We start from the raw sequence: 20,765 nt of genomic DNA, 5'->3' as shown, positions 1-20,765 counted from the left end.
CTGGCTTGTGAATGTTCGCTCTGCATCAGACGAGCTGAGGGAGATGAGATGTGAGATTTATTTATTTATCTGCAGGAATACATGTAATAAATGAAGGACGTGAGGTGTGACATTTACCTATAGGCATGCAGTTCTGTGGAGTGGCACATGAATTATTGAAGAGACAGTATGTGTTATTTTGAGTAGGATGAGATGGGTAAACAAGACATTCGGCATTTTACCTGAAGGATGCCGTCACCGATGAAAAGCAGCCCAGAGAGTTCAGCTGGAAATAAAAAATGACCTTGTGAGAACAAACTATGGGGGGAGGAAATGAACAAGGTTGAAAAACTTTCTGAAAAAGACAATGTACCTTTTTGTTCTTTTGATATTTTTGATATCACAACAGGGATTTTATGCTCTGCTCCACCCTAAGGAGATAAGATTAAATTACAAAGAGGTATCACAAACACAGAATGAGTTAAAGACACCCACAGCAGTTCCCTTAGCTAACATTGTTAGTGCAGTTTGACAAGAAAATGATCAATAAGCCTTGTTCAGACTTAATTTAAAGCAGTCAGGAGAAGCAGCCCAATCAACTATGATCTAAATTACCTTGATGCTCAGGCCGAACCCTCCAATTGTCTGCCTCCTAATCGTTACAGTCCTCTCCTGGAAAAGATTCAGTTAGAGAGCAGAAATCAGTACAGACGATGCTGAAGCTGTGGGAGCTCTTACAACAAAACAAGAGGGAACGTTTGGATTTATTAGAAATCAATTTCAATCAAAAGAAATAAAATAGTGCAAGAGAAAACCAATAAAAATAAGTGATGCATCCTTATTTGCTTCAGTGAGGTTCATTTAGAAAATAACAATAACTAGTAACTTATTCTCCCAATTATAATTATGCATAAAGTAGGAGGCTTTGATAATTAAATGTTTTCTTTAACTACAAACGTTTGTTTGCAAAAATGAATGATTAGGAGCAGAATTTACATAAATTAATTATTAAAGAAGAATACAATTTAAGCGAGTACGCTTTCTTTTCCTTACTTGTCAAGGAATACATTAGAAGATAACAGTGTACTGTCTAAGCATTAAATAAGAAACTGGAGCCATCCTCAGGATAGCTTAGCTTAACATAAAGACTGAAAAAGAAGCTTGCATGGCTATGACAAAAAAAGGAAAACAAATCTACTTAAAAGCACCTCTGAAGCACTAATTAACACGTTTCAGTTTGGGTGCTGACGAAATAGTAGAATGTGTTAATGAGAGACATTTAAAGGTGCTGTACCAAAATATCAAGACTTTTGTACAGCTTGGATCGGACATTTTGCCTTCTTTTTGTCCAATATTCCTTGGTCTTACTTCCACTGAACTCTATGGATCTAGGGATATGGGCCGATACATTGTTTATCTAAAAGACACATCTTTGTTTTGCACATTTTGAAAGATTAAACATTTTTAATTGTCTCAGGTCTGTGGCACGGGTATAAACATGTTGTTTGAACATTGGGGAATTTGATGCCTGACAGTGCCTTTCAACACATATGGTGCAAACAGCATGGCTGTCTTTTAAATGTAGAGGTGTGAATTGGTTGTACGTCTACATTACTACTTCCTAACATGTTTTAAGGTTTTATTACCGTAGCATGTCATTGCGCTTTACGTAAATTAGTAATAATGTTTGAGAGAACACTCCATTTACCTTTGAAGCTTTACCCGGCAACATGTAACTGAATGAATAATGCTTTTGTTTTTTTTGTGCTTTTTTTCAGAGAATTTATTCATGTGAAGAAAAGTGTGGCTTGAATATAATACACCATGATCCAGTAGGTTAATCACTATTTAATAGCTACATTGATTTACGAGGAACAGATTAACTGATGTACATCTATCATAAAAGCAGTCATTCAGAGTGTCTCTCAGTATCTCTGTGACATAACCTTCATGTGTTGTACAGCAAATGTAACTGCTCTCAATGTATATGATGGTACATTTAGTTATTCTGATAAGGATACTTACACTTGAATAAAAAGGTTCTCCCGACACACAGATGACATCTTGTTCTTGAATGGTCAGAATATCTTTGGCCAAGTGTAGTCGAATATTAAACGGCTCCTCATTACCTTCTTGCATCAAATAAATCCCAGTCTTTGTCTGGGAAACAAAACAGTCAGAGACATAAAATCATTCATCATCCCTCCACGACTAAATTAACTGGCCATGAAATTAAATGTTGTTCCGAATACTCGCTGCAGGATCAACATCAAAATCAGGATACAGAGTTAGGACGATGTTTGTCTCTTTCTTTTTCATACTACTTTCCTTTTTAATGGTAATGCTGGAACAAATAACCATATTCAGCACTCCAAGTACATTTAAAAAAAGGAAAAAAGCATAGGACAATTACTGATTTATGTTTCAAATAATGAGAAGACCCTCTGAGAAGCAGCTTTTTCATGAGTCATGTGCTTTGTATACACACACAGAGGAAATGATATCCTCATTTGTTCTACATATAAGGCTGATGGCATATTAAGAACCTTTGAAATTAAGTGGCTGGAACCGAGCTCACCCTCCACATTTGAATTTCACTGCTTCATACAAGCAAGAGGACTGTGACTGTTTCAAGTGATCCATTTAAATCATGCTAATCCGAATAAATGTGCATTCTGCATATGCCTCCTCCTCCCTGGCTAATTGCAATGTCTGTCCTGTCCTTGACTTAAAAAGGTCTAAATGAAAGAAGCACCTTCACCTGACAAGACTACTAATAGAAATAAGACACACCAGTGTCAGCATCCCTGTCACCTGGGATACAGCGCTCATCACTTAACAAGAGAAGACGTTTGCACGGTCGCTATTCTTAGACGTAGTATCTCTGCAGGTGAAACTTGCATTAAAGTATGTTCACTGAGAATATTATCTTTCGACCATAATGAACAATGTGAAGAAATGAGCCTCGGCCTGCAGCTGCAGCGTGAGAAATGAAATGAGCGGCGCATTAATTCACATGATTTGGAGTACAGTAAGTGTGTGTGAGAGTCATTATGGGAGCAAAATGAGGGCAGCAATGCCATAACTGTATATTGCTGGGTCGGAAAGGGCTCACGTGACTCAGTGTTGTTTGACCTTTTGTCTCGCTAGTTTAGTACATAATTGACCTTAGCTGTGATCCTATTGAATGTTAATCTTTTACTCTCCCCACCAATCAGCCCTTCTATTATTATCTAAATTGTGGATCTGAAAGCGTGCACATGATTATGTATTTCCTATTTCTCTCCCTAGAAAAAAAGTCATTTGCTTAGGATATTCCCTTGAATACATCCTCATATAGGGCTTTCCTTATCGTAAGAAATCGTCCTTATCGCAAACAGAAAAAACAAACTTAAGGAAACAAACAGCTGACCTGAATGCTCAACAAAACAAACACGGCAGATTATTTTTCGAGTTTCAGAAACGGAAACTGATGAGCAGCAGCAACATCTTTTTCCTTAACAGCAAGATATCTTGAGTATATTTCATCCTTTATTTCTGGCCACATTTGTTGTTTCAGTCCTGAAATACTTGGATGAAATTTACTATCTAAACCATGTTTTCTCTTTGCATGTTCATCATGTAGTGTGAACTGTTCTTCCTACGATCGATTTGCCGGTCTTTTACTTTGATTTACATTTTTTCTAAGGTTTTATGATGCAATTTGGTTATTTGTGCAGATGTAACAATGAATGTTTTAAAAGTACACCTCCTTTCAATTCTTCAATTGTTACATTTGCGCTCTAGCCGCATGCTTCAGGGATGTTATGCCAGGGCTGTTTCTATAATCATACTCAATTTACTGTCAAAACGTTCAATTGATTGAATCACACCAACCTCTTCATTTGAAGTCTTGAAATCCATGTGCTACTACGCAGTGAGGGATACTGCAATAGAGAAAAATAAGATTGAGTTAGACTGTTGCTTAATGACATGACCGAACACTCACAGCAGCAAAGAAAGTGAAGCCAATTTCCTCTGGCATTATTTATTAGCAGGATGCTTATTTTCATCATCTGCCTTTCTTATACAGAGTTTTCAGATGTATGCCTTTTCAAATTTAACTTAACTGTATAAAAAAGAATATTAAGCAATCTCAGGGGGAATCTGAGACCATTAAGATTTAATGAATAATTTATTAGAAAAGGTGAGATCCCAGGTATCCTATTAAATGTTTTAATATCCAATCCAGCGCCAGCAGAAATGAACTGTGTGCCATATCTGATGCCTTGTCATAGAGATCATAAATCTGGACCACAGTACGAGACAATAACACAGTAAATCCAACCACAACCTGGGTCTTATTGTTTTAGAAGAAAACACTGACACTACCAATAAATGGCACATTGTTTTTAGACTTCCGGCTTGCTCTATGCACACAGACACACATGTATACAGTCTAGAGGAAATGTTATGAGGGAGCCTCATTTACATAAACCGGTTCCACTCAGTTTTAATCAGACAAGACTGACACTTGACTCAACATCAACAGAGCGAGCAAAAATGGCTCCACTTGAATTAAAGAACCTGTGCTGCAGAGGGAGTCGGAGATGTACCTCAGCAGAAAGGCCCCCAGTGCTTTGTACGGTGAGATCTAGCCATCAAGCGTTGAGCTGATCTCTGATCTGAGTCGAAGCAGAGGGCCTTCCCGAATCATGGCTGTCAGACTCGGGTGGTTGGAGAGCAGCGCTGACACCGCTCCTGGTCAGCCGTGGGAGTAGAGGAGCAGGAGCTGAAGAGCAGAATGAGGCGATCGTGTAGTGAGGTTTCACTCCTGGCAATCCCTGATGGGTGTCCGAGCTGCAGTAACAGGAGGAGGATGCAGTTTTTAGGTTTCACTCTGATAGTAGACCCATTTGCAGGAGAGGAGATACTGTTCATTGCAATAAAAGAACAAATGTCTTCAAATGAAGCTGAAAATAAGAGCTGATTTTTTTTTGTTTGAATGCCTCTGACTGTGACTGAAGCAATCTACTGTTATCAACCACAAAGATATCAGTGATGTCAATAACACGACTGCATGTTGAATCAGAATCCCAGCTTGATTCCTAAATAAAAACCATGTTAAAAAAAAGGGGATTCAAAGGAAATCTGGAAACACTAAATCCCATTATTCAGCTATGTTGAAGCATCCTCTCCAACACCTCACACGTACAAACCTGTGGATTTGTTTGCTTGAATGTCAAATGCAATTAAGTCATATTCTTCAATTTATGTATGCCGGGCACAAATGACTCCTTTAAAGTGTTTATTAAATTCCAAAGCACCCCCTTGAGAAGTCGTCTTCGTTAGCGAGCATTGTTGGCTCAAAGCCACCTTTTTGTTCAGCGTTGCCACTATGATCGTTGTGCTTTAGGAATAAAAAACGTATAAAAGTATATTCGATTCAGGCTTTATTTCATGCATTAACCATTGACTACTGATTACAGTAACAGTAGTGTTTTGATGGAAAAGCTCAAAACAAGGGGCCAATTGATTGGATCCTGATCGACAGATAGATAATGTTTATGATTATTGTCGTTTTACAGAGAAAAATGCCATAAATCTGTCCAGCTTCCTATTATAATCTGCTTTATGTCTCTGATTTACTATAATTAGGGTCAGAACTGTAGTTCAGACAAAACAAGCAACCTGAAGACGTCACCTTTTTTTTCTAACAATTATCTGACATTTATATATTAAACCACGGACCAATCAATCAACTCATTGGCAAAGACTCCTGTATGTAATGATCCATACTAAGATAGATGGTTTCTAGATAGTTCCCTGACATCCCTATTAGGTTGTGTATTATTTATATGATCATGTATGCGGAAAAAAAAGTGTGCGGTACTACTGAGAAAGCTATTATTTATATGCATTTAAAAATATATGTGGAGTGTTTCCATGTATTTTTTACCTATTCTATATCTATGTTAGAAGTTTTATTGACTTGAAAATCCAATATGAGATATAAGATCACAATTTTCTCCACCTGCCGCCACACTCTCCTCACCGGGCTGTCGGACCGGAGATGAGTCAGCTCTGTAATGGATGTGAGAGAAATCCTGACATCATTTGTGGAGCTGCTTTTACAAATGAATGTCTTCACGTGGTCAGCTGAAAAATGTGTCTGCCGCTGTGATATGAACACTTTGTCTTAGCAGGTGCCCTCCTGAACATCCTGTCAGGCGCCAGCACTTCCTCTTATTTTTTATTGTGTGAGAATCCAGATTAAATTGGCCGAACCTTTTGTGCCTTTTAAGTCGAGTCAGCGCAACTCCTTCCACAACCATGCCATCAGATATTTCCAATCCTAACAATTTGCAGCGCAATGTTTTTCAAATAAAGCTCTTGTGTTTGACACAATGGCAGAGAAACAGAGAGAGAGAGGATCAGATTGCCTGGATGATGTGGAGATTCTAATGTCACATCTCCATCTCTTAGATCCGGAGGACAGCTGCGGCCCGTTCAGGATGATGGATGGCTGTTTGTGAGCGCAGGTGCAGAGTGCTCATGCAAATGTAGTTTTACTACCCGAAAAAATTGAGATAGGTTTCACTTACTGTACTGTTCACTTGTTCTATGACCTGGAGCATATGGTGCCAGGGAGTGCAGCTTTTGAATTGTGAGATGGATGATAGCAGATATTAGGTTACTTAAATGTTATGGTTTCCCCAAAAGAGTCCTGCTCATAATCAACAGCGCTACACTGACAAAGTTTCACAGGACCTGTTCAGCTTATGTTAGAAAACACAACCAGTGGTGTTGCCGGTCTAGTCAGTGCACACTTTCCTGTGTGTGGTCTGTATCTTTTACAAATCTATGTAGAAAACACGCGTTAAAGGACACTAATTATGATTACTTATCTTTTTATGTATGTTGCTATCTTGAGAGGACACTCCAACACTTAAGTAATTTTTTGATAAATTATTGCAATGTTTTACCTTCCAACAAATGACCTCTGAAGACAAACTTGTGGGTACATTTTTGAAGATGCTAGGGCTTCTTTTCTTTCGTATTTTCAGTTATGAAGACATATCTCGATTTAAAAAGCTAAGAAATAATTGTTATCTCAATCTGATTGAAGTACTTAATTGTTTTGCACCTTTTTCGTTAAGGTTGAAGAATGTAATTGGTTTGTTCATTTGCTGTGACAATATAATTGTTTTTATGTTTTTTTTTAAATATCCATAGTTATTTTAGTTTTCAGGTTCAAATCCAGCCTGGCCCCATTTCCTGTGTATCATCCCCTCTGTCTCCCCCTTTCAACAATATCACTTTAATAAAAGCACTGGTTGCCCTGATAAAATCTTTTTTTAAAAAGAGTGTTCTTCGAGTGTTGTGTTTCAAACTTGGGAGCTTATGTTTTGTGTTTGCTTTAGGTACAGCAGGTGCATTGTAAAAATGGGTTGAAATTGATTTTTTTATTAAAGTGCAGGTGAAGTAATCTTTTGCCTCAGGGGAATAAAATACGACCTATTCACTGATAAATGAGTGGCCAAAAAAAGGTATGCTTTTACTATTCAACACTTGGTCTTTGGGCTGCAGCTAACAACTGCTTTCATCACTGATTAATGTGACAACGATTCCCTATAATCCGTTGAGGGTTTCAGCTATAACATGTCGGGAAAATGGTGAAAAATGTTGATACTATATTCCCAGAGCCCGAGGTGACAAGGACAGATTGCCTTTTTCATCTGACCAATGCTTCAAAGATACACAATTTACTGACATATAAAAGCAGGAAATATTTTCACTTAAGAAGCTGAAACAATTGATTGTAGCAATTATACACACTCAAACGATAATAATATCATTATTCATTAATCCGCATTTTATTTTCTAATCTCATTATTCGGCATGAGATCTAGGGGATAAAAATGTCCATCGAAACAGCCCAGTGAGGCATCTTCAAATATTCTGTTATATATAACAAACAGTCTGAAACTTAACAATTTTAAAGTCACATTAAAAGCATCAAACCCTTAGATTTAAGTTAATGGAATAACGGACTGCTTTGCGCGTTTGTCAAAAAAATGCTTTTTCCTCCCTTTGATTATCAAAATTATTTGCGATCAATTCTCTGTTGCTGTTCATTTCAGCTGTACATGGCCTGGAGTGTTAAAAAAGGAGTATGGTTTGCAGGTTCCTCCTCACCTGACAAATGAATAAACTCATTTGTCAGTCCCACTCCTGCTGTGCTCACCTCGTGTAAAGAGGCAGCTGTTTGAACAGTTTTGTATGTACAGAGCTTGTAACAAGGCAGCTTTGCATGCCGCTAGAGGTGCTTCTTCTTTCTCATTTCTATCAGCTTCAGTTAAAATGAATCAATATAGGAAGACAGAAAGAGTATCTCATAATGTTTTCAATTCTTCATCAGCTTTTGTATAAAAATACAGTCGATAAGAAAGTCAAGATCTGAGCACCAGCAAAAACTAGATGAGGGGTTGCCAAGGTTTCACAGATGGTCGTGATGACTTCATGACTTAGAGGGGTTAAAGACAGCTTTTCTTAGAAAACTGAGGAAATCTGTTAAGATTACTAGTACAGAGTACAACATTTTCAAAACTCATAAGCGCATGGTTAGGAAAGGAACATATCTTATACCCAATCCTTTCCTCTCTGCTAAACAGCCTCTTCTTGCATTAGAAAGTAAGCCATCAAAACATCTATAGAACTAAGACAACAACGGCTAAGCATCAGGAAGAAGATAACACTCAAACAGTAGGCCTATTCAGTATGAATATTAAAAATACAGAGAGAGAATTGCATTAAAAGTTCATAAAATAAGAGAAAAATTATTCCCTGATTCATTATTCACAGGAAATAATCTGCTCCAAATTATCCAAATCGCTCGCTTTCCTCAGACTCCTTATTTGGATTTCTAGTTGGGTAAATGTTACATTATATTGGTTAATCTGTACTGTAAATGTTATGCATGGAATAAAATATGACATATCCATAAAACATATCACTTAGTCAGAGGTTGTCAGTTTACTCAATGACAGAAAAGGGTCCCTAGGCTGGAGGAGCTCTCCAGGCCAGATGGTCATGAATGATAGGCAGAGGAGTAAATTAATGACAGACACATTTATAGACTGAGATCTTGACCTTCATGACTATGACGTATGTTTTTGGCAACAAGGAGCCACCAAATATCAGAGGATTGCCAATTTAAATCAAAGGGAATCATGTCACAAAACATTAAATCACTTGACATCATGAAGCAAAAATAGATATTTAACTAAAGCTAGAAGAAACTAGTCCTGCAGCATGTTTGACAATAACTTGAATCCTAATTGGATTACAATCTTCTTTTTTCTTTAACATACGAATAGACTGGGCAAGTCAAGCATTTTACTTTTCATGTGGGTCCAATTAAGTTCAACATGCACCCTTTATACTACATTGAATCACATAATTCACTGCTAATTATAATTATATGTTACAATATATAGGGAGGTTGGTATTTAAACCAACAAGGGGAAGACTTTGGGGCCGGGAAATGGCCCCATGCTGTGTGAAGAGTACATGAAAGGATTAAAAAGCTCAGCATATTGCTGAAGGCTAAGCTACGTTAAAATGAAGCAACACAGTCGAGGGACACAGCTGCCCACTTATTAAATATAAAGCAGGGAAATATAGAACATAATATAGAAATAATATATCAAAATTGCCCCGGGAAATTATTTATGAATTCACATTGAGTGATACGAAACAAATGAATGTCTTGGGGGTATAAATTAAGTTCTGTAGATCACATGAACCTTAAATAGTAGTAAATGTTATTAAAGATAAAAGCTGCAGTTAGAAACTAATGAAGATGGTGTGTTTACATAATTTCCTTGAAAGTAGGCATGATTAAATGATAATCATTTCAAGCTGCAAGGTATGACATAACATGTACATGTTGGTACTAGTTTGAAGACACAAACATATTGACCGTATTGTGATATAAAATGAAAAAAAAGCAGCAAATCCTCATCTTTGAGAAGCTGTAATCTATAAGTATACAGCATCCATGCAGTGTTTAAACAACTATTTCAAATGTATTAAAATAGTAAGCATTTACATTTATGTAGGTCTACTAATTGTTTCAGCTCTGCATAAATGCTTAACGAATGCTTCAAAACTGCTATAGTGAACTGAATCTATAGCACCATACGGGTTGTTCTGCAATCAGGAGCAAAAATTGTAATTGCTGCTCAGGGCTGTTTTACAATTTACAGGTTGAATGAATCGCAAATTTTCCATAGAAACACAACAATGTAATTTACAGAGGAAGCCTGCCTGCCATCAGGGCTGAGTGACTTCTGTAGTGTGCCGTCGAATCAGGGGGGTTTAACGAACAAGCAGACTATCGACATTAATCAATGTGACCTGAAATTGTCCAAACCTGTATACGTTGCAAAGCATTAAGGAATGAACATACATGCAGTGCTGGATGTATACATGTTATCTCTGAGGGGTTTTTCCAGTTGTATGTTAATCAGATTACTAGTATCATAAATTATAGTGTGTAATCTCATCCCTTATTGCTTTACTTAGGGGCAGTTATCACTTGCGTGTAGCTCTCAGTGCGTTGGTCTGTGTTGCAGTGCTGAACCTCTAAATCAGATGGGCTGGTATATGAGGCGCATATAAATGAGAGTTGTGTCTTCTGTCTTCCCCGCCCCATGAGACTTTGGTGTGCATTCGCTTCATTAGCCATCAGTCTCTGCTAAGACAGACTAATGGTTTTCTTGTTGCATGACAGTCAGTGACTTTGTGGCACAGACCCCTAATATTTCTTTCCTGCACTCTCTATAAAGATAAATGGCAGTTTGGGTTTATCTGTGCTACTCGTACATCACATCGCAATAAAAAAAAAAAGCATATGGCTACTCCTGTGTGGATTCAACATCTGGAGCACTTTGTATGGATGGTTGACCAAACAGTTGCTATAAAAGCCCCACAGCAACATCAGGTGTGATGCATTTTCCTTTCTGCCACGGGGCTCTGGGGCTAGATTGTAATGAAGATGTCCAGCCTTACAGTGACATACTGGCTCTCCCAGCTGCCCTCTAGATAGAACAATCGCTGCAGGAAAATGCAAAAAAAAAAGAAAAAAGATTGCTCTGTTTTGTAGACTGCTTTCTTTAAATTCATAAAAATATTCAGCATCCTGTTTTAGTTTTTGTCTTATGCTTCCCCTAATCTCATTGCTACTTTTCCTCCTTTTTTCCTGACAGCTCCTGTCAAGTTTTTTTGCGCATCATTTTCTGTAAAGCAGTCTTTTTTGTGATCAAAATAGGTCAGTGAATAAAGCCACATGACAATAGTAAAATGAATTTATGCATCACTCAAAATACGGAAAGTGTCACCCTTGAGTATTCATTACCACTCTGTTACATATCAAGCTGCTGGGTGATGCTAGGGGAGTGTAACAGCATTGCAAATGTGTTAACATACATAATTGATGTCATGTGTACATCCAATGCTTCCAGTATCGCCTTAGGAAAAGCTTTCCCACTTCAAGACGTTTAACTAATCCGGATTCTTAAACAGGCCGATGGGATTCAGTTGCAGGAGGATCAGCAGAGTATTGATTACTTAAGTAGAGAAGATAAAGTGTGGAGGAACTCTTTGTTATGCAGTGTAGACATTGTTTCCAGATCATGATCGATGCCAGTTTAAGTTCATGCCCTAGCTGGGGAAAACTTTGTGACAATCTGTTTTTTTTCCCCCCCAATTACCCGCAGATCTAGACTGCAACACTGTATGGAGGATTCAAACAAGTTATCCCTGGCACTCTGTACCCACCGCTTGACATATTGACCGGACATGACTGACACCCTTTTACTCAGGCCTGATTTTCTGCCAGTGTACCTCTGTCACTTGGCCAAACTGCTTTTTGATTTAGGACACAAGCAGAAGGAGGGGGGATGGGATGCGTGTGCTAGGGCATAAAATTGTCAATGACATGTCAAAGTCTTTCCCTCTGGTAGGAAGTGAGACCTCCAACATCAGACAGATTGTTCCTGACCTATGACCACCAATGGACCGGCTAAGCTCTCTCAATATGCTTGTACGAGTAGAGAAATCATTGATGTAAAGTCAGATTTCTCCATCTCAGCAGGCTTCTTAGATACAAACTGTACTGATTGTCTGTCATCTTGCAGCCCATAATGAGGAAAAAACGCCTGCCTATGTACACCCTGCCACAGCAGTTTGCATTTAAAGAGGCAACATACATTCAGGAGCTTTCTGCAAGTCTAATAAAGCACACTGGAGCAGCAGCAGCAGGCTGTGCTGAAATACCTCTCAGGTTTATCACAGATGGACGTGGCCTTGGAGCTTTTTCCAAGAAGAAGATGAGCATTTTTTTAATAGTTTAGTCACGTTTAAAATATAAATGTGCCCTATTTTCTAAAAGAAAGAAGGGGGGGGCAAGTAGCCTATTACTGGAATCCAGTGCAGGGAGAGTACTTAATGCTGCTAAACAGCACTATGGATAAAAAGAGGTCTGCTGCCACTGCACTGGCTGGAGGAACTGCGGGTGCTCATGTACCTGCACTGAGGCAATGTGAAGGTTTCTGCAAGACCAGATACTCCCTTCAAATCACAAAATAATGAAAAGGTGTTTCATCAAGGGGCCCATTATTAGTGAAGTGATCAGCTCAGTGTAGCCCTTCACCCAAAATGTGCCTAATACAGGATGGGATGCTTTTAATGCATCGGATCATATGGTGATTAGTACATAAATCTTGGTGTGCAGCATTACACCAGATTACATCTCAAAAAAGTACAATGTAAAGAGATTAATGTTTCGTTTCATGGGTGTTTGGCATAATAATTACCTACCTACGTTCGTCGTGCACTACATCATGAGGCAGTGCAAAATGTAAAAGCCAGAAAAAGGTCTGAGAGGCTTACCTGATTTTCTAGTAACAGGTGGTAATGTCTTATTAGATCCCTTTGAGCCACAGTCCCTCGTGTCAGGCTTTTCTTAATTTTAATTTATGCAACGGATGCTAAAACATCTCTGCGAAATCACAATGTATCCCTTGTGGCAGCATCGCCCACACGGCATCCTGGTCCACTATACTCTGTAGCGATGTGCAAAAAAACCGAGAGAAAAACAGCCCGCAGAAAAGAACATTAGTCCATATTTCCTGGGCAGCGGCGGTTTCAGGGATTCCTCTCCGTCGACATCTCTGGCAGAGGGTCCAGTTTCACAGCTCCGTGTTGGTCTCCCTCTCGCATCGTGCTGCCAAAATGACTGAAGCTGGAAATCACATGCGGCTGGTTTAACGCGCGCGTCAATCGACTTCGTTTACCCAAGGCACCCGCACAACTCCGGATCCATAAATATTAAATGCTTCTACTTTTTGACTGTTTCCAGTGACGTCTGAAGCTCTCTCTCGCATTAAACCAGAGCACAAACATCTCACAAAGCGTTTCTCCTTTTTCAGCCAATTACATTTGCTTGCACTGCGGTCCTGAACGTGTGCGTGCGTATGTGTGTACTCACTCGAGAGTCATCCCAAGGTTTTGCCCGTTTACAGTTGAGATCTGCAGCAAAAGAGAAAAGAAAAATAATATTTAATGTCTTTCAACGCCAACACTTCAAAGTTATTTTAACATTAAAGGCAAGTGTGTGAATTGTGTGGAAGCATATTACAACTTCCTTCAGCTAAACTGCATTTACGAGAGTAAATAAAGCAGGTTGTGGATGTTCTCAACTTAAGCAGTCAGCCTCTCATGACTCAGTGTGTTTTATTAATAAACACACACACACACACACACACACACACACACACACACACACACACACACACACACACACACACACACACACACACACACACACACACACACACACACACACATACACACACACACACACACACACACACACACGCACACTTTGGTGGTGCCAATATTAACATAAGGAGTAAGTTTAATGAGAACATATAAAGACAAATATTTAAAAAACAAAACCAAATATTAATATATAAAAACTTGGTTGAATGAATATATGACTCAGAAAACCCACTGTACATATGCAATCTAGTATTTGGACTCTTCACCTAAGGCCAATGCGTGAGCAGCTGTGCGAGTTGACCAGGTGCGCCTTAGTTTCCATGCTGTCATTACGCCAGCTGAAGACCTGCTGTTTGATGCACGGTTACTCTTCTGACGTTTCATGCTCCCATACTAACCTGAGCAGCACGTCACTGACAGCCTGAAGGCATAGTGCAACATTCAAGTGTGGAACCCAATGTACATCAAGTCTTTCACTCTGAAAGGGGGGCTTCAGGAATGGTGGAAACCTGCAGCTCTGCATGCTGCTTCCTGTTGGTCCTGCAGCCCGTGCACAGGCTTATCTGCTGGTATGATTTAATGGAAGAGCTCAATCACATAAAGTATAACAATTGTAATTCCACGTGAGGCTTTCCATCCGTGTCCATCCTAATGACTTAACTGTGATCCATCAGAACACCAAAGCTAATTCACACCCAGATTATGGCTCTACTAGCCCTCAGGTGTCACCAGAGGCCTTGGTAGAGTCTAACAGTTGACTTTATTGTATCTTTGACAAATCTGACCTATACAGATCTGATGCTATATTGCTATGTTTTTGCTATTAGATACTTTAATATAGAAATCCCAGGTGAATTTGCTTAAATGTTTAACTTATATTGTATCGCCATTAAATCTTCCCAGGTGGTTGCTCATATGAAAACATTTGTTTTTATATAACATGTTTCTGGAATGGATGCTTGAATGTGCAATTGAGGCATTAAAAGGCAACTTTACATGGTACAGATGCAAATAGATGTAGATTGCCATAGTCTCTTGCTTTAAGTGAGGGGCTGCTTTAAGATAGCCTTTAACATAAAAATGATTTAAATGACTTCCAAATGCTATACAGATTTTTACATTTTGCAAAAAAATCAGTTCCTATTTTTGGCACACCATGAGTGGAGAAATCTGCATCAGAAACCAAAAATGTTGGATTGGTGCATCCCTGCAAAACACATTTTCTCAATACATTTTTCAAAATGAGAAATTACTAAAAAAGGATCTGCCAAATTTGATTAATTTTTGGATGTTTCACATGAGACATTTCCATGTTGGTGTTTTAGCTTTTTTCACTTGTTTAGTAGTAGTTAAGGCTCAGTTAGAAAAAGGTGAAGCCCCAATTAAAAATTAGAAACATTTGAATCAAAATGGGATAACAGCGGCCAAGGCTGTCGTGAAAATCTGATCAGACTACACCCACAGTGTTAGAGGTGAGTATAAAGGCTGCATGTTGAGCTGAGTTTTTAGTTTAAATTCTTGGTAGACATCATGTTGCTTACTTTCTATGGAATATTTATTGTAATTGATTAAAAACACATTGGATTTTAAACCATTTTTGGGGGGGCATGAAATCTCCTGCACTGCACAGATACACTACTCATTGTATTCATATTAAAACGCACATAAACACAGTTACGCCTCCATATACTCAGGTGTATGTGGGTTCAAGGTAAACAAAAGCCTGTGCAGGAGAGGTAGGGGGCGAATTAGCTTATGCAAAGACAGCTTCAAAAAACTCTAGACAAGATAAACAGGATTACAATATCAGGAATAAAAAGAAAACAAACAATTAACATAATACAAAATCATTTCTTTGTCCAGTTGTTCATCAACACTGTCATTTTGGACGTTAACGTTTCTTCATAATGTTTGTTAAAAGAAGATGTTATTATTAGATAACCCATTTAAATTCTAGAAAACATCATCTTAAACTCATCAGCTTGAACATAAATGAAGATTAGGATGTCTGAACTGTCTAGTGTATAACACCTGGATGTTCCATTTAGCAGCAGCTGGTGCCTCTCAAAAAAGCAATCGTATCCTCTTACCTGCTTGACCAGAAATTAAAAGCATGTTGCCATCCTTGTATGACACAATGCAGGGCCAAAGAATACACGGATTCCTCTCTGTTAATTAATTTTCGAGTTCACAAACTACAGCCTCAGAATTGCTGATATGATTTGAGTCGGCACGCTGTGCTTTCACTCCCCCTTCATTACCGTCAGTAGGAAAGCATCAACTTGCTCTGAATGCAGAGAACAGTACTGAAGCATGAAAACTGCACAGAGGCATTTCTTTACCTGGCCATGCATGGTCTGCTTCTCTCGGATATGGTTTTGTTGGAGGCCAATATTGATGTCAAAGCATTATCGTTCACGGTGCACAATATGTTCTGCTGGATCACCACCAAACACCTCCTCTCACATCCTACTTGCCGTACAGCATGCTGAATGTGTGACAGTAGCCAGGAGTTATTATGCACAGATAACCTTCCCTTCCCTTTATAATCCAAGCAGGCACAAAGGGAAACTATTCATGATCTGCAATTATGTTTTCTAGATAAGATAAGCAGTTCACAATTAACTTAAGGCTTGCCCTAGACATAAGGAGCTTTTCATATCTGCTGACCTAGCCAATCAAGAGCTGCTTTTCAATATCACCATGGCTAAGCCTTTGCCTTTGTGTGTTTTTTTTTCTACTGCCTTGTTACTTTTGGAGGTTCAACTCCCACCCCTCCCAAAAGAACTGAGTTGAACACAAGGGGGCGTAGACTGCTAAGTTTGCCTCTGCTTGTTAAGTTCAGCAGCAGAAGCAGAAGCTGAGATAAATTCGATTATGGTATCATGTCTGACCTTGAAAGGAAACTACTCTTAAATTTACATTTCATGAGGGCTGCCTTATTGCATTATTGGCAAGGAAATGTGTGGCTTTCTCCACACGCAAATGCATAAAGAAGGGCCATCCTCTGGAAAAGCCCCAGAATGACAATGTGGATAGCATCATGCAGGTTGGTCCAGTTGTTGGTTTGAGCATGAAGCAACGAATTTGTCTGCCCAATTAAATTGTATAAAAATGCTGTGTTTAAAAGATGATAAATGGTGTCGTTATCATCCTTATGAGGGGTGCTGGTGTTGGTAGAAGAATTCTCCAATTTTAATACGCCACCCATAGGATAATCAAGTCCCCAGAGGTTTGTAACACAACAATCATCAGTAGCACCATGCACACTCTGTGCAGTGATTGCATTAGCAATGGCATTTATAAATAATCGTGACTATCTCTCCCTGTGGCTCTTATTCCTTTCCTTTCTTTGCATTTCATTCTTTCATCTCTGTAGTTGTAGGACGTTTGTTAAAAAAAACGGTTCAAAAACGTTTAATTTTGGTGATTTGCTCTGCTGCCTAGTATGATGCCATGCACAATTCTTGCAACAGACACAAGTGTACAAGGCACAAGGCACCTGTCTGACTGAGTAAATGGCACTAACCCAGCCCCTTGGGTGGTTCACGTGCTGCTATAGGCTAAAATCGCATTTTTAAGCTCCGTGGTAATAGCGAGATTTAATTGGTTTGAGTTCCCAGTATATGTAAACGGAGGGTATGGCTCCTCCCATGCACCTGATGGGGAGTATTTACAGCACTTTACAGCTACTCACTGCACTGTTTCCAAGAGCGCAGCGCCGCACCATGACACTCCACTGGACTTAAGCAATAAGGATTTCCGTATCACAGTAAACTTGCCGCTTTATTCTCCAAGAAAAAAGTTTGTCAAAACTTGTCCACTTGTTTTCCAAGATGCCACGCTCTTTTCTGGTCAAGAAACACATAAACTCTGCAAAGAAGCCAAATTATAGTGAGCTGGAAAGCCCAACAGGTAAAGTTTCAAAGTATAACTTTAAAAGTGTTTTTATGTTTCCGACACGTAGTCGCTGTTTTGTTGTTGTTGTTTTTTTTACTTTGCAAAAGTTTTAAAACGTATCGCCAACTTTAAATCTCTGCTCCTCACTCCTCAAGCGATGACATCACACACATGATCACTCATTTTACTTTCTTTATTTTCAGTGTTCATCACGCCGCACATCTACCGGGGCCTTCCTCTGCCTGTCATCCCCCATCCGGAGATCCTGAGTCCCGCAGCGTACAGCCCCATCACCGTGTGGACTACCAGCAGTTTACCGCTCTCTCCACTCCCGAGTGACCTCTCCCCCATCTCCGGATACCCCTCATCGCTCTCCGACACCTCCTCTAAAGACCACAGCGGCTCTGAAAGCCCGAGGAGTGATGAAGACGAGCAGATGCTGCCCAAACTGACAGATCCTCACGGAGTGGAGGCAGAGAAATTCCAATGTAGTTTGTGCAGCAAGTCCTACTCCACGTACTCTGGACTGCTCAAGCATAAACAGCTGCACTGCGACGCCCAAACGAGGAAATCTTTCAGTTGTAAATACTGCGAAAAGGAGTATGTGAGCCTGGGAGCTCTCAAAATGCACATAAGGACTCACACTTTGCCCTGCGTTTGCAAAATTTGCGGGAAAGCTTTCTCAAGACCGTGGCTGCTCCAAGGACACATCAGGACGCACACCGGTGAGTGGATGGGCAACAACAGAGAGGCCTTCTGTGTTTGTTGGGGCTTTTGCAGCCTATTTGTATTTCACCTTGTACATGATTGAACAGCCTTTAAAGCATGTTTCACAGCTCACTACAGTTTTGTAGTGGGGCTGGAATTGCTGTGAAAAGTCTACTTTACTTCCTTCCTTTTTGTGAGAAATTTAGCTTTTTCTCCTGACAAATGTTGTGTTACAAAAAGCAACAGAATATAGTGCTTATCTTGAAAATGCAGGGTTAGAACTAGTCAGAAATAACAGACCAATATTCCTTCTGTAACATTTTTATTCACATAAGTCTGTGGCCTATCTTTGACAATGTCTTCTTTCTCATTTCCCCCCTGACAGGAGAGAAGCCGTTCTCCTGCCCTCACTGCAACAGGGCTTTTGCTGACAGGTCCAATCTCAGGGCTCACCTGCAGACCCATTCGGATGTGAAAAAATACCAATGCAAGAACTGCTCCAAAACCTTCTCCAGGATGTCTCTTCTGCACAAGCATGAGGAATCTGGTTGTTGTGTAGCACACTGAACTGGGATACTTTTCAAACACCAGAAAGAGAAAAAAAGCTCTTCTTTACATTTCCAGGAGAACTGTCAGGGAATCCAACGAAAGGGGGTTTGTTCCCAAATATGCAGACTTTCTTTTTCCCAAGAGCGGTCCATTTCATTTCAAAGTGAGAAATAGCTTTGTGCTCACGTGCTTTCCGTCTCGAGCAGTGTTTGTGATTGCAATCGGTGCAGAGCTCTGTCATGTCATGTACTCGCCTACCTGTGCTATTCATGCACTTTCCTGCATGTCTAGAATGTTTTATATGCCTTCACTATGTTATCTTCAGTGTTTTGTACCAATGTCTTTCAATGGCTGTTATGCAGTCCTCCACTTTTTTTGTACGCACCACACAAACGATACCAAAAGGCGCATTATGAATGACAGTATACATGTAACTAGAGGAATACTGAAGCCATTGTTACTTAGGGAACAAGTGCAAACTCGGTTTTTAAAAGGTGAAATTACTATAATAACTTTTGCACAGAAACAGTTTGCCAGCACTCAAATACCAAAACAATTTTCTCAAGTGCCTCAATTTTTTACTTGGCAATAATATGTATTATTCAACAGTTTCCTGTTATATTTTTATATATTGAATGTAAGTATGACTGAGATGATTGTATATTTGCAGTAAAAACTGTGATGCTGAATGATTTTCACATTTTCATGACACTTTAAGAAATAAAGTTTCATGACATTTTGTATAATTTCTGGCATCTTTCAAGTTGCTTTTCCTCTGTGAATCATTTTCCTGTTTGAGCAGCTCTTTCAGCAGCACTCAGCAGCATTCATTGATGGTCTCACGCGTCAAATGGAATAATTTACACAAAAGTAAATGATATTTAATCTAGCTTGCACCATCTCATGTTATGGAGATGTAAAAGCGAGCAGAGAGGTGACTCAGCACTGAATCAGGCCTGAACCTGTTCCCTGTGAACCTGTCCAGACATCAAACAATCTTGAAATCTAACACATACTGGCTATATTGATCTGCACTCACTTGTTACACCCTTTGAGGGCCCATGACTTTCTTTACCTAAGTGTGTATAAAGTTTAAAGGTGAGGGTGTCAATCTTCTCTGAAAAATAATCTTAATATCGTGTCATCAACGTATATAATAAGAATGAGCACAAGAAACTCAGATATCTAGATTTTAATATGTTTCACAAAAAGCAACCTCCTTGACAACCTCCCTTGAATTTCTGGGATGCTTGCCATGAAGGATTAAATAGACTTCCTCAGGCTACATTTTGTTGTCTTTTTCCATATGCTGTCTACTTGCAGCAGAAAGAGATTAGAGTACAAAAAAGTTCAAAGGCCTTAAGGGATACAGTCAAAGTCTTTCTAACAAAGCCCAGAGTGTGTTCCATTTTGCCCTTATGCCCAAAAGTCGCTGACCCAGAAGATGTGATCTGACAAATAGACACTTGTTTTTCTCACTGCGATGGGCTGATCTCCCCTGTAGGTACATTTTCTTCGCTGTGAGTCATCCTCAAGATATTCCAGGTGCTCGCCGCTGCGATCTGTGTCGGGCCAGGTGGCTCCAGGGCTCTTCAACAACCTCTCTGGAAAGCAGGTGCAACCAGGAGGATACAAACCCCAGGTCCACTGATGCTGCATACGCCTCAGCCATGACATAATATGGAAACATTACAGGAAGCAGTTTCTATTATTCAGATCATTTGCCACATAAAAGCAAAGTGCCATCAAGAGGGCACTCAAAACTCCAATACTGCTAGATAGTGAGGCATTTTTTCCTTTCT

The 20,765-nt window shown here is 39.4% G+C and overlaps 2 protein-coding genes across 2 annotated transcripts in view; one reads left to right on the top strand and one right to left on the bottom strand.

Annotated features, from left to right (window-relative positions):
* Positions 1-13,359, bottom strand: part of sntg1 (syntrophin, gamma 1) — a 36,101-nt gene extending 22,742 nt beyond the window's left edge. The window contains exons 1-7 of the mRNA XM_063886663.1: positions 12,916-13,359; positions 4,575-4,818; positions 3,856-3,905; positions 2,005-2,139; positions 595-651; positions 353-410; positions 222-265 (exon numbers count right to left, since the gene is read on the bottom strand). Coding sequence (XP_063742733.1) covers positions 222-265; positions 353-410; positions 595-651; positions 2,005-2,139; positions 3,856-3,882 — 321 coding nt within the window. The 5' untranslated portion in view covers positions 3,883-3,905; positions 4,575-4,818; positions 12,916-13,359. The remainder of the gene's footprint in view (positions 1-221; positions 266-352; positions 411-594; positions 652-2,004; positions 2,140-3,855; positions 3,906-4,574; positions 4,819-12,915) is intronic.
* A 4,156-nt stretch (positions 13,360-17,515) lies between these two features.
* On the top strand, positions 17,516-19,709 carry snai2 (snail family zinc finger 2). The gene is made up of 3 exons (XM_063885177.1): positions 17,516-17,721; positions 17,910-18,431; positions 18,800-19,709. Exons 1-3 carry the CDS (start codon positions 17,643-17,645, stop codon positions 18,979-18,981), a joined length of 783 nt encoding a protein of 260 aa, XP_063741247.1. The 5' UTR covers positions 17,516-17,642; the 3' UTR covers positions 18,982-19,709.
* Positions 19,710-20,765: the final 1,056 nt, after the last annotated feature.

Source organism: Eleginops maclovinus, chromosome 6, assembly GCF_036324505.1.
Source record: "Eleginops maclovinus isolate JMC-PN-2008 ecotype Puerto Natales chromosome 6, JC_Emac_rtc_rv5, whole genome shotgun sequence".
In the NCBI taxonomy this organism is placed as follows: domain Eukaryota; kingdom Metazoa; phylum Chordata; class Actinopteri; order Perciformes; family Eleginopidae; genus Eleginops; species Eleginops maclovinus.
This window is presented reverse-complemented; position numbering and strand designations above follow the sequence as displayed.

Bases quoted from the DNA above. Each gene is read 5' to 3' on its own strand.
- snai2 (XM_063885177.1), top strand. From the start codon at position 17,643: ATGCCACGCTCTTTTCTGGTCAAGAAACACATAAACTCTGCAAAGAAG. The intron at 17,722-17,909 runs GTAAAGTTTCAA...CTTTATTTTCAG, and splicing joins TGAGCTGGAAAGCCCAACAG to TGTTCATCACGCCGCACATC. The intron at 18,432-18,799 runs GTGAGTGGATGG...CCCCCCTGACAG, and splicing joins ACACATCAGGACGCACACCG to GAGAGAAGCCGTTCTCCTGC.